At 34.0% G+C, this 13265-nt stretch overlaps 2 protein-coding genes across 2 annotated transcripts in view; one reads left to right on the top strand and one right to left on the bottom strand.

Moving 5' to 3' along the window:
- The window catches only part of LOC136814445 (Fanconi anemia group I protein-like), a 62811-nt gene extending 51444 nt beyond the window's left edge, over positions 1 to 11367 (bottom strand). Inside the window, exons 1-26 of the mRNA XM_067070993.1 lie at positions 11262 to 11367; positions 11048 to 11126; positions 10523 to 10650; positions 10217 to 10302; positions 9919 to 9983; positions 9600 to 9660; positions 9437 to 9478; positions 9271 to 9324; positions 8868 to 8937; positions 8146 to 8367; positions 7710 to 7802; positions 7188 to 7266; positions 6971 to 7028; positions 6528 to 6610; positions 6138 to 6223; positions 5788 to 5875; positions 5484 to 5542; positions 4082 to 4153; positions 3860 to 3930; positions 3458 to 3518; positions 2989 to 3124; positions 2169 to 2224; positions 1490 to 1558; positions 1078 to 1179; positions 595 to 670; positions 32 to 123 (exon numbers count right to left, since the gene is read on the bottom strand). Coding sequence (XP_066927094.1) covers positions 32 to 123; positions 595 to 670; positions 1078 to 1179; positions 1490 to 1558; positions 2169 to 2224; positions 2989 to 3124; positions 3458 to 3518; positions 3860 to 3930; positions 4082 to 4153; positions 5484 to 5542; positions 5788 to 5875; positions 6138 to 6223; positions 6528 to 6610; positions 6971 to 7028; positions 7188 to 7266; positions 7710 to 7802; positions 8146 to 8367; positions 8868 to 8937; positions 9271 to 9324; positions 9437 to 9478; positions 9600 to 9660; positions 9919 to 9983; positions 10217 to 10302; positions 10523 to 10650; positions 11048 to 11126; positions 11262 to 11351 — 2178 coding nt within the window. The 5' untranslated portion in view covers positions 11352 to 11367. The remainder of the gene's footprint in view (positions 1 to 31; positions 124 to 594; positions 671 to 1077; positions 1180 to 1489; positions 1559 to 2168; positions 2225 to 2988; positions 3125 to 3457; positions 3519 to 3859; positions 3931 to 4081; positions 4154 to 5483; positions 5543 to 5787; positions 5876 to 6137; positions 6224 to 6527; positions 6611 to 6970; positions 7029 to 7187; positions 7267 to 7709; positions 7803 to 8145; positions 8368 to 8867; positions 8938 to 9270; positions 9325 to 9436; positions 9479 to 9599; positions 9661 to 9918; positions 9984 to 10216; positions 10303 to 10522; positions 10651 to 11047; positions 11127 to 11261) is intronic.
- The window catches only part of LOC136814452 (uncharacterized), a 792139-nt gene that overhangs the window by 694337 nt on the left and 84537 nt on the right, over positions 1 to 13265 (top strand). The window lies entirely within an intron of this gene.

Genomic DNA, 13265 nt, shown 5'->3' with positions numbered 1-13265 from the left:
GGCATTGATCAAGATATGAATTGATATTTACCAGATTGAAATCTTCAAGGTCTGTTTTTAGCATTCTCCTAGTTAAAGATTCGAAACTCTCTTCGACATTGTCCAGGAGGAAAGATAATGCTTCTAAAATTGTAACAAAGTAAATCAGTTGACTATCAATTAATTCAAACTCGAACGGTGAATATTATTTGTTGAAATTACAGAGAGATTCGAATTATAGACAACAGGATTACTCCTTGACGGGAACTGGAGATATAGGTACATGTTTATTTTTACAAGCAAGTGTTTGCCCCTACATCAGGCTCGCATTAGCATTCTATTGTTCTCAAACAATAGAACCATTGTTTAGGTACCCAAAACTATGCTTATAAACGTTATGCTTATAAAAGAAAAAACATATATGGACATAGAAAGATTCGAATAAACTAGAATCTACTGTATATGTCATGTTTTCAAAACATTTCAATCGCGTGCATATCACTTATTAAACGTATAGATCGTCTTAAAACTTAGTCCAACTTTGGCTGTCAAATAAGATTTAGAAATCCAAAATGCATTTTTCCCTAGCGAATGAAAATAGTAAAAAGAATATACCATCTTCTTCTAAAACTTGGTCCAATCGTTTACCAGATTTCTTTGTACACAACTGTAAAGCACTGACCAGATGATCCTAGTACCAAATAATTTCATAATTACATTGAAATCTGAGGTGGAAAATCTCGTAAACCTTAGCACATCTCACTACACCTTTTAAGATGTATGAAATACAATCTAACGAAAAGAAATTTTGCCAATTATATAGAATTTGACTCTAATATCTTTTTAAAATGTCCAAAAACAAGTTTAGAGGAATTTAAAAAAACCAACATGACTGATAGTAGTTGACGCTCTCTAATTCGATCTTCAAGGGGAATTGGATTTTCTTCGAATAAGAGAGCGTGTCGAATAGTATAATGTCGTTTATGAGAGTTTCTTGTTGACGGGGACTTTTAATATTATCGAATAAGGGAGCCTATTGAATAGCAGAACGTCGAATTGGACAGCGTCGAATTATTAATTAAGAAAAAGAAGGTTTACCAAGGGTTCGATCAGAATTACTTCATCATTGCGATTAGAAACACATTTGTCGAGACTGATCGGTGGGATTTGGTCTTCTTCTTTGTGAAAGTATTTCATAAACTGAAAACGAGATTAAAAACATATAACAGCGACCGTAGCGCTAAGGTAGAGCATTCGATCATGGTGCCAAAGGTCGTGGGTTTAATCCTCGGCCAAAGTTATACCAAGTACTTTATACACTAAGTACAATACAAAATGGTACTTTGTGCTTCTCTGCAATTGTTGTTCAGAAATTGTGATTAGGATCAAGTCTAAGTGGAGCACTCCAGAGAGAAAGAGTGGTACCCTCCCCTTCAAGCCTCCGATTACGTTGGCTGAGTTACTTATGTCAGCCAACAAATTTAAATATTTAAGTGTTTGTTCGACCAACCTGGCAGTACAGAAGATCCAGTGCGGATTCACTCAATTTCGGATTCTTGCATATCACTTCATAAATAGACTAAAAATTAAAACAAGTTTTCAAAATTATAGCTGACAAAGCCGTTGAATCAAATCAGAGCTATCAGCTTAAAGAATTGAACCGGGGAAATCGGTATGGTATGCACTGACGTCCGCCTGGTCGAATTGAGCCTCTTCTCCTAAAGTCTATTCCACAAAAATTGGCAGTACGCACAATTGGCAGTTTCTTTTGGTGGAGAAATAGTATATCTATAAGCACCTCATTGAAAAGATAATCTTTCAAAAGTTTCGGAAATGAAGATGAAAAAAATTAAGATTTTTTCTTCTGGGCCAAAAACTTTAAATTTACGAAAGTTTGAACTTTGCTCATTTCAAATATTATATCTTTCCTGGATCAAGAGTAACAGCTCTCCAAAGTAGGCAAAATGGACTCACTTTGAAGGGCTGTAAAACGTAACCAAAAATCTCGAAAATGGAGATGAAAAAAGATTTTAAAGTTTAAAACTATCTGCTTAAGATCTTTTTAACGAGGTGTTTCGTGTAGATATTATGTAGATATTACTATCAAAAAAGTGCGGACTGCCAATTTTTTAGAACAACCTTTAAGAGTTAGCGAGTTCTCGATGATAATAAATAGAGAATAGACATACCTGGTATATTAGTTGTCTAACAAGGCCATGCTGTGTTAGTGATTTCCTCAAACTCCCTGATAAGGAAGGTTTAAAAACAATTTTAAGTAGTCTAACTAGGAGCGACTATTACCAGAAGGGGTTGAACTCGTGACGTTCTAAAATACCTATTAATATTAGTATTTTAGAACGCCATGGTTAAACTGAATCTTTATTCAGTTTCAGAATCATTGATCCCAAGCACTGAGCTTTATATAAACCCCGGAGGCAGTTGCTCCACCATGCCAACCAAAATTTGCGATCAGAGTTTTTTCTAAAGAAGGAGCACTAGATCTAGTTTTCCTGGAATACTTGTGATTCAGCGCCGTTTGACGTTAAGCAAACTTTTAGCACTGAAGTGGTTTCTTTTCAGGTACCACTCTCCGAACGATATCAAAGATGGTGGATATAGTCTAATTAGGCTCAAAAAAGGTCAATAATCCCAAGGGATATTCATTGATAATTACTTTAGGTTTAAAGTCTAAGATTTTCTCGAAAAAACAATATTAGACCATTCTCAGACGTTACGGATTCGCATTGCTCCAGTATGGCTTTGTTAGGGATATGAAGTGTTCATATTGGCTTCGGAAAGTTATCAGAAGTTCCATTCCCATTAAAGTGGAGTGAAATTTAACGTTCCCGCGCTGTTTGAAACTATTTCGTTTCGGAACAATGTGGAACCGTAACGTCCGAAGATGGAATCAGACTTTCAGGACTTGATCTTTTTTTATGGGTTATCTTCGAAGAGAAGAGACGCAGGTGACTTAGCGTATACTCAGTGACGTAAAAGCGGCAAGCAAACCTATCAATTCGAGACAAAGAGCTTCATTCGCGTCTGTATTATATCTTGAGGACGAAGAAACTTCTAGTTGACTACAGCTGAACATTTGTGATGAAGAAACTTGACTTGAGAGTGAGAACACGTTCTCCGAGTCAATCTAAAGAAAAGAAAAGAATATTGTATAAAGGTTTGCCTTAATCTTGCAATGACTTCAGATTGAATAAGCAAACTTTTAAATAGGAGTGTTCCAATCACTTATCCTTGAACTCGTATACCGAGTCGTGTGGATTAAAAAGTTTTGGATTCGTCGAGATGGGCTTATGGAGAGAAAAGGAGCTATCTTCAGTATATATTTCCCGGTAGCAAAGGAAAATCCTGGAATACAAGCTCGGGAAAAATTTTTTTTGAATGTCATTTGTAATTTGAATGATGTTACTTTTGAAAAATGAATATAAACAATGGTATGGTTAGAAATCTAATTATATGTTACCTTGAAGTGTTTCAGAACAAGTAGAAAACCCATGACAGCGATCTTTCTCGATTCCAAGTTCCTTATAAAACGGAATAAATATTACGCTGTGACAGAGTGTTTCTCACACATAACGTAGAACAGTATATAGTACCTCTACGGCAAAAAATGTCTGTTTACAGATATGATAAAACAGTAATGGAAAGTAAATAGTATAAAGTGAACGTTTTATTTTCCGGATAAATTATACGATATCGATCGAATGTCGATATTTTCAGCCTATGTGATCTACTGATCAACTTAAATTCGGATGTCAATGTCTGTAATACGAAGGTTGTAGTATTCGCGATCGACAAAGGTTAATGAGAGTTGAAGCAAAAAGTGAAGAGAATCTAGAAAAGGGGTTCCGAGTGAAGAACTTACTTAGAAAACATGGATTTTCTCAACACCAGTATGAGCGAATCTTTGATTGACATACTCACACGCATCAGGGGCTGAAGTAAAGGGAAAAAGAGGTCTTACACCTAAAGATCTAAAGAAATTCATATTAGGATATCAGAAAACTGGTCAAAAATCAGGAGGAAGTGGTTCAAAAACGTCAAAGAGGTACAAGAGATTTGAGAGAAAATTCAGCACAAAACTCACCAGAACGGCTCTGAGTATTCCTTCAGCAGTTTGTACTGTTACCATGGGAATGTAATCAAATACTTCTCGGAACTAAAAGAAAACATTTTGACATATTAGATTATCTTATGGATATCTTGTGCTGATTCAACAGTTGTCGCTTAGACTTCAGTGAAAACAGCAAAATAAGATTGTAGCCAGTATCAACCCGAACGGCCACAGGAGTTGTGGTTAACTGTCAATTTGTACCTTGCGTGTAATTTCCACGAATAAGAAAGAATTTGATACAAGCTAATCGGGCCACGGCTAATCTTGTGTTTGTTCCATAAAAATGAAAATTATAGGCAAGACCTGATCGTATTGTTGACCCAAAGATGAAATCGTTCACAGTGAAACATACCACCTATTCATAGATTTCTGTTCGACCTTTATCCTCATGGCTGGAACCCCCCCCCCCTGGCCTGAGGGGGGGGGGGGCTAAAAGGTCAAACAGCGATTGGTACCTAATTTTGGCCTGTGGCTAGGGGGGACTAACCATGTTAGGGGTCACCTAAATTTTTTCAGATGGATCTGCCTGGGGGCTTTTTTCTGAACATGATTTTCATCATAAGCAGCCTACCAGACCATAGGTTGGCACTTTCTCATCTTATATTTTGTTGGGCAGTTCCAGAAAAAAACCATTACCACAGATGTGGACGACAGGGTTTTTGGGATTTTTTTTCACTTGGAAATCCTGAGAAATTTGAAAAAGGTTTCGGAAAATCAAGGATTTTTCCTCATTATTTAGTCATATGTATCGGAAAATCCATAAAATTTGCTCTATTTTCTTGCCAAGTTTCGGAAAATCCAAGATTTTCCCATAAAAAATCTTGAATGTTACGGAAATCCTGAAGTTTTTCAAAAGTAAATTGTTACGAAAAATCCATGTCGTTCACATGGGGTTAACGGACTATAATTTGAACCGCCCAATCTAAGCAATGCTCAAAAACTGAAAATTTGGTATTTAATATATTATCTGTAAAAATTTTTTAATTCTGTTGCATTACTTAGATAAAAAATGTTCGCCCCCTGACTTACAAAACCTTGATAATCTGGCATGAACCTTCAGTACTTGGCTTATTTCCTATTTCTTAGTAGGGCATTTATTCTATTTAGCAATAAGCTAAACTAACTATTGTATTTGTTTGATTGTCTGAATGAAAAGGATTTTCGAAAAAATTTGACGTGTCATTGGCTTAGGGGTCACCTAAAATATTTGGCAACTAGGGGTTAGCTAAATCTTAGGGGTCACCTGAATTCTTAGGGGGCACCTAAAACCTGCTGCCAAGCCATGATCCTTTTCTCACCCGAATGAAAGTACAGGTAGTCTAAATTTCTCAGTAGGCGTAGGAGGTAGATGATTATATACTGGAAAGACCTTTACCTTTGGTAGACAATCGATAACGATTTGTGGAACCTTCGACACAAGTGACGATAAAAGATCTAAATGAAAAACAACCATTGAAGGAAATTGATATGGAACTGCAATTGGTATCAAGCACTCCCTTCCAAAACCTTTATTCTCGAGATTATGCTAATAGTCTGTAATAGTAGGTACCTAGTCGCTTGTATTCTTTTATTAGACTTATCTAACAAAGTCGATTAGAACTTGGTTTAAATGTCAATGGCTGTTTCTTGATACAGCTTTTCGAATTTGCTTCAATATGGTGCATGAAAAAAGAAATTACCGAGATAATGTTGTTGGCTCAAAGATGAACGAGTGATTATCAAGTCCAAAATTTGTTCCAGAATAGCTCCTCGATATGTGTCTTGTGCCTATAAAGAAAATCATTTTGGGCTTACAATCAAGTGTTAAATTTTAAATGAACCTAGCTGACTTATCACGAGAAAAATTAAATTCAGAATCGGAAAAAAAATGCGATTGAATCGATTACGAGTAGAGCTAGTTATATCATGTCAAAGATTTGAAGACATTCCTGATGAACTACATTTAAAAGCATCCAAAATGTATTCTCATGGAATAGACAAGAACTCGTCTGATATTCTTTCTTTTCTAAGACAAGGACAATAGAAATACCTGGAATATTTCTTGGATAACTTGAGCACCGAGCTTACAAGCTCTTTGTTGTGGAGTGGTGGCATCTGATGTTATGGTGAATATATCTAACAAAACCGAAAGATTGACCTGATGATTAATATCTCAATTGACACTCCCAATAATACCCAAAGTTAGAACTGTAGAAACTAACTAAGGAAATTGTTCTTCTTTTAGATGAAAAAAGTCTGGCTATTCTTTGTCATTATCAAAGAATCAAACACTAAGATACACAAAAATGATCATCCAGGCAAAGAAAAGGAAAATCTAACAAAGCCAGTTCTCCAAACGAACTAAAAACTCCCCTTAAACCTGATCATAGAGGAGATGCACGTTATTTTAAATTTAAAAAAATTGACAACGGATTCTTACCATTTTGCTTTGCAGCATAAGTATCGATGAGATTGAAAGCCAGTGTAATGAGTCCATGTGATACATGGTCCCATCCTGTTTTGCTGAAGAAAAAATGATTTGAATGATTTGGTACACATGAATAGGATAGGAAGACATCAAAGTTCTAACAGCTAAGGCGGCCAAATATCCTATGAAAGTATGTATTTCTAGCTCGCCGATCTTTCAGCTTCCCAATGGAAGTAAAAATCAAATTGTATCAGAATTTCACTTTTTTCATCTTCGTCTTCTTCACTTTTGCTTCAATTTTTAAAGACAAAATGTAATGGTAAATATTGTGCTTTTGATTATCTTTTCAACGGCACCAAATTCATTACGATAGAGTTCCTAAAAAAGTTATAGCAAAAGACTGCAGACTTATCGTGAACAGACTTTAGTAAGTAGTAACAAAAATATGAGAGTACCTGTTTTTGGCGACGTTTATGATGTTTTCTTCAATCGGAAATTCTTTGGGGAATAGCTCTGGGAAGAAAAACGCGCAAGATGTTAGAATGAGAAGTATTGAGATAAATTTTTATTCTTTATATTATATTTATAGGTGGTTAATAAAATGCTAATGTGTGATTTTTGATATCGTTCAGAAATCAGGTTAGCTCACTTCAATTAAAATAATCATAATACCATTAATCCATTTTGAAGATTTCCGAAGTTCATCCTCCTTAAAGATTTTTAGTATGTTGCTCTTCAAGAAATCAAACAACTGAAAATAGAAAAGTAGAAGATTTTGATACTTTTGAACCATGCACAATACATTAATTTATACGCGAGGATTATATTTCGCGAGTATCGTAATTTTTTCAGAAAATTCGCAAGCATTAAATTAATTCAACACTAAATCTTTTTATTCGCGAAATATAAATTCACGAAAAATTTGAAATCATTATTTTGCTCAAACCCATAGGAAAATGATTAAGAGACGCGAAATATCATCCGAGTGAAAATTTTCATTAAATGAAAGCAAGTTTAAAAGTATCTACAATGGTATAGTTTAAACCTAGTTCTACAAAGCAGAAGAAGAAGAACTTTATTTCCCTGAATCTAAAATTTCAAAAGCTCATTGTTGTGAAAATGAGCTTTTCAAGAAATGTAGCATGTTAGTTTTGAGAAGTCAAATTTGTAATAATATTCTAATGGCATTATTACCTGTTCTTCCAAGCGATGAACTTGAGTCATGGAAAGAATGAGTGCGATCGAAAAAGGCGAGGATACTTTATGTTGATCACCATCGCCTTTACCCTACACAAAATATAATAAATAAAATTTGCTATTAAACTTCATTAAACAGCGTTAAACGCTAATTTGGTAAGATCTAAACACTAATATCGATAGAGAAAAGGTTTATCAAGCAATGTATCGTCACTGAAAGAGATACTATTGTCACAAGAATATTTAAAATCCATATTTTGTGAAAGACTTCAAATTCAGTCACTGCTCTTTGGACGATTTTAAGGCTAAGTTTGTCTTAAAGTGCCAATTTTGTTACTGTATATAAAAAACATCACTTTTTGAGTCGTATTTTTCAATATCTTCAGTGTTCTCATTGTTTTTGTCATTACAAGATATACTATTCATGCAGTACCTTTAGATATTTAACGAATTCTCTACCAAGAGATTGATCTTGCTTAACAGCAAACATGACATGAAGTAAAGAGGTGCCTTCAACCGACAATAATTCTTTCTTGTTCTTTTCAATTTCATCTTCGTCTCTCAATATAGCATGTTGTTGCTCTCCTTCAGATAGTCTGTCAGATTGTTGATGAAAAAATGTGATGATACCATCAAGGACATCCATTTTGCAGCCCTGGAAGAATTACAGGATTTAGAATTACAAGAATGTCCAGCTATATTCACTCTGGATGACAAGGCAGCATATGAATTCGTCCTTATTGGAACTTACTCATCACGGCCTAACTGAACCCTGACTAGTCACATCATATCAAACTATATCACCTCAGTACCACGAAAACGAAGGGACAGAAAAAAGATACCCTCTTTATTCTTTTTATTGAGCCGGAATTAATCCGCCTTAATAGTGAGGAAATGCATTGGCACTGAATGAGAGGAGATAAAGAATATAATATGAAACGAAATAGGATTTTCTGTCCAACTATCTTCAATCAGGAGATTTGGGTGGTAGAGCAGCAAAACATTTTGACCATACCAGTATACACATTATTGTAATACATGTGAAGCTTGAAGGAGACAAACGAAAAATTGGAATACCTGATAATGATAACCTGAATAAAATTTCTTAGGAAACACATACACGTTTTTTCTTAGTAGGTTTTAAGATTCTTTTACCTTGACACTTAACAAGAGTACTTGATATATCAGTGATGGTATTTCTTCTAATGGCATATCATTGAAGCTTCTAAAATATGAACAACATTATTCGAACTATCAAAGTGTAACAGTTTATATCATGCTTCCAATAAAAAAAAGATGTTCATTCTTATAAAAAGTGACTGAGGAAAGAGAGAGTTTTCCTGTTACATAGCCTCCAATTCTGGAATTAAACCATTCCAATAGAGAAAAGCAGGAGGAATGCACAGTTTCTTAACATCGCTATCAGCAATTTCATGAGACAGATAAAAAGTGATCATTTCGGGGTAAAATTCAAAATGATACATATAGATCCAGAGTGATTAATTTGGAACATTCGACCTAACAAGTAATACATTGGTAACAGGAAAATAGAACTCACTCTAAGACCTTTTGGATGACTGTCTTCAAGCTTTCTTCCTTTAATTCGATTTCCCTGTAAAAAGAATTAACAAAATTTGTCAATAGATACAGCTCTCCTGGTTATCATTGTAATTATAGTTTAGTTTTGAATGTTAATGACAATTGGGCAATAATAAATAACGCACCTGAAAGCTGTTAAGAGTGGTAGGATCATTTCTTTCTTCCATCTTTAAAAGTAAACAGGTTGAAACTATTATCAATAAGGAATATATTTGAAACAAAATTGGAACAGGTTTGCATACATAAGTAAAGCACAATGAATAAGATATTTGTATATTTGGTACTTACTCTCGTTCACAGACTTCTTGAATGACAAATGAATGGTAATGTTCTCCTGTGTAAATAGTCTCTAAGGAAAAATTAAAGAAATAAAGGAAATATCAGAAAAATGAAAGTTTCGATCCAGAAAATGTGAAAATGTTCTCAGCTTGATTACACTTTGAGCAGTTTCTATGTGTCTGGCCCAGCCTGGCTGAATTGAATGTGAGTACTAACATTATCAAACCTATAATACTTTATAAAATGTAGCTCTGTATTTAGAAACTAATAAAATGCATTCATTTAGGAGTAAGAAAGAGACTAGGTTTTTATTTCTATTGTCAATTACCTTTATGAGTGATTTGGGATGCTACACTAACAATTGACAACGATTTTGAAAAGATTTCCAAGTTTCTAAAACAAGAATATCAGAAAAAATACACGTCCACGTCCATAATTATTAGTTAACAAGGTAAAAACATAACCTCATAAGGGACAGATTATGTAGAATGAAGCCTTTATCCTGCTTTCTGTATACTTTCTTTCTTTCTTTCTGTATATTATAAATTTTGGCAAAGGATTTCATAAAATTTATGAATTTCATAAAACGACACTTTACTTATAAGTGAAAGAATTCTAATTCTTACTTGCTATTTGAAATAGCACCTTTTGCCACCAGTTCCAGAAAAAATCCAATCAGTTCAACCAACTCTTTTAGTGGGATCTTATCAAGCTAAATAATGAAACGAAAATAACATTTGGGAATAATGTCAGAATAAACACAAGTGAGATGATAAAAGAATTGGTTCTTTTTTCTTTGAAGAAATCATTATAAATTCTTCTTGTATGTTAGAAATATGTAACCAGTGGATTTTGGCAAAATTTTATTTTCACTTCAGCTCTTCAGATATCTTCCTTCTCCTTTTCCAGCTTTTAGATTTTTATTTCCAAACCTCAACTGCTAGGAAGCCAACCAAATCATTTGTCACTTTGGTTTCCATTTCATTTGTATTTGAAAGTCCAATTATCTTCTTTATGATTTTCAATCTTTTGACATGACATTCTTCGTCAGACTCTAGACCTTGAAAGTAAGAATATTGAAAGCAGTAATATTGGAATCTAGACCTTGGGAGAAGGAATATTGGAGTAGGAATATTGGATCCTCCCTAGACCTTAGAAGTAGTAGGAATGTGGAAGTAAAATATTTAGCTTAAAGTTTACAATTAGCATTTCATAAGTGTGAATTCAGCATTTGCATTAAGGCTGTTGTTGATAGCAAAAAATAATAATCCAGTAATTGGGAAAGGCTGGATGAAACAAATTTAATCTAAAAAAGAAAAATTGTATATATGAAGTGACTGAGCTGAGAGCACGAAGTGGGTCTGACCTAAAATACTGAAGTCTTTGATCTCCTCTCTTTCTCTATACATTATGGTAAAAATTATTTGTCTTCCATGGTAAAAATCAATAGATCCTACCTACGAAAACTCCTCTTAGAATGACAACTGGTTTATCATCATTTTCTTCTTTAAAACACTCCTCTAGGATCTCCAAAGTCTATCAAAGCAAGCAAAATAGTGTTAAATATTCAATTAACCTCTAGATTATGGATTGAGAAAAACATATTGAACATAGAAAATATTTATTGTTTGGGCTCAGCAAGAACAATCATGGTAAGAAATTAAAACTTACCTTTTCAAATTTGACAGAAGCAACAATTTTAGATGCATTCTTTTGTCTTTTTGGGTCCAACAAATAATAAATGGCTTCTTTACTTTTCATTTTCTGAATTAACACTCTTTTAAAGAAAAAAATAATAAAAATACATTAGGAAGAGTTATCTGTTAAAAAGGTTTTGAATTTAATCCAACAGAAAAATCCAAAAACACTCTTATTCTAAAATTAATTGTAAATTCTACTACAGAAAGGATGATGATTTCTACTGATTTTAGAAAATGGAGCTCTCTGGAGCTTTAGAAATTGAAGCTCAAAATGTGACTCCCTAGGCAATATAAGTGCTTGGACCAGCCTTGTTATGGTATTAATCTTAGATCTAGGGTGGTATGGGACCTATTAGTTGTTGTAATAGATGCTTCAAAATGATCAATTAATTAACTAGGCCCCTAGCAAGGCTCAAAATAACGATTTCAAGTGGGTCAGACAAGGGTAGGGTTGCTTAATAAGTTTGACAATCACGATTTTTGGGTTGGAGGACACAGAGTAATTTCTGACCATTATTTCAAGCCCTGTCTACCAGTTCCAGCACTACACTACAAGTTTTTTGACGTTATAAATCAGGGGATTCAGATCAATGTTTTGATTTGCAATATGACATCATTTTGCTGTGCTATTCACAGGAGAATAATTTTATCATCAGCTGAATAAGGATTATTTTTACACCTCCACTGATGACTTTCCAGCTCCAGTTTATGTCTAATGTTATGGATTTTTGAAGTATTTGTTCCAAGAGATAAGATGATATAATTATTTCTAGTTTTCAAGAGAAACAAAATTGATCTTCCTTCTACAAGATTGCATTTTAATATTATTCCAATTATGCATGTAAGTTTTATATTAGTGTTTTTTGCATAGGTTTTCCATACTTTCCTTTGAAATTTCAACAAAGCAACATTTCCCCCATTATATCTACATCCAGATCTAATTTTTCTTATTTTCGAGGCATTTGAAATTTGTGGGTTACAGACGGGACAATGACAATTTAAGAAAATGAAAAATATTGTTTTCATTAGTAAATTTATAAGAAATTTCTTCTGTAAGATCTGAATAGCACTTTTTCATTTGAAATACTGCGCTACACCACACTAGGAAATCTAGCTTTCAGAAAAAACAACATCAGTCATTTACAGGATACATTTCAACAACAAGGATGAGAGTTACCTGAATCAAGTTCGCAAGACAATATTAATTAAAACTTGAAAGTTGGAAACAAAATAAAACGTGCAGCAGCCAAACTGCCAAAATCAGCCAACCAAAATTTGTCTTTCAATTCCTGAGACAGCGCTTCGATTTTTAAGGCCTTGTATATACGCTAGAGTAAAAACAATTATGCACATGTAAATGGGTCATTGTTTGAGATCCGGCAAAATTTCCAGGAGATAGCCTATCCGGCAGTGCGCGGATCTAGGAAGGTTCCGCCTCCCCCATAGATCTTTTTCTTGGGAAGTTGATCTTCAAATTAGTTTTCAAGGTTGGCTTGGCTCAAATTTTTTCATCTATGGCTCAAATTTTAGGCAATTTCTCAAAGTTTTTGAAAATGTTAATTTCATTAAAAAGCGCCGGGTTATTTTTTCGTGAATCCCTTTAGAAGTTTTGCAGTGCATTTTTTTGCTTGAGAGTCAAGTAAACGATATAGCGCTTTCGCAGCATTAATCTTTGATACGCATTTTGGCGGGACGCTAGTGTGGCTAACTGCCTCACTTTCTAACTGATATTTTCAGATAGTGATGTCTGATTATGGAAAAAAATTCCAGTCAATTGAAACAATATTTGTAAGTAAGTAAGTAAGTAAGTATTTATTTACCATTTAGATTTAACACTACAAAAAAGATACAAGTGATGATATGCACAAAAAAATATATGGAGGGAGACTGCCTTATAGTCTAGCTAATCAAAAAGATGCGGCCACCTAAGTACAAATTGCGTTTATAACACTTAGGCTGGATATCCAAGCTCAAA

The sequence above is a fragment of the Clytia hemisphaerica genome, unplaced genomic scaffold (assembly GCF_902728285.1).
Source record: "Clytia hemisphaerica strain Z4C2 unplaced genomic scaffold, Clytia hemisphaerica genome assembly, whole genome shotgun sequence".
Classification (NCBI taxonomy): Eukaryota; Metazoa; Cnidaria; class Hydrozoa; order Leptothecata; family Clytiidae; genus Clytia; species Clytia hemisphaerica.
The sequence above is the reverse complement of the archived record's forward strand: the minus strand, read 5'-3'. Positions and strand labels throughout refer to the sequence as shown.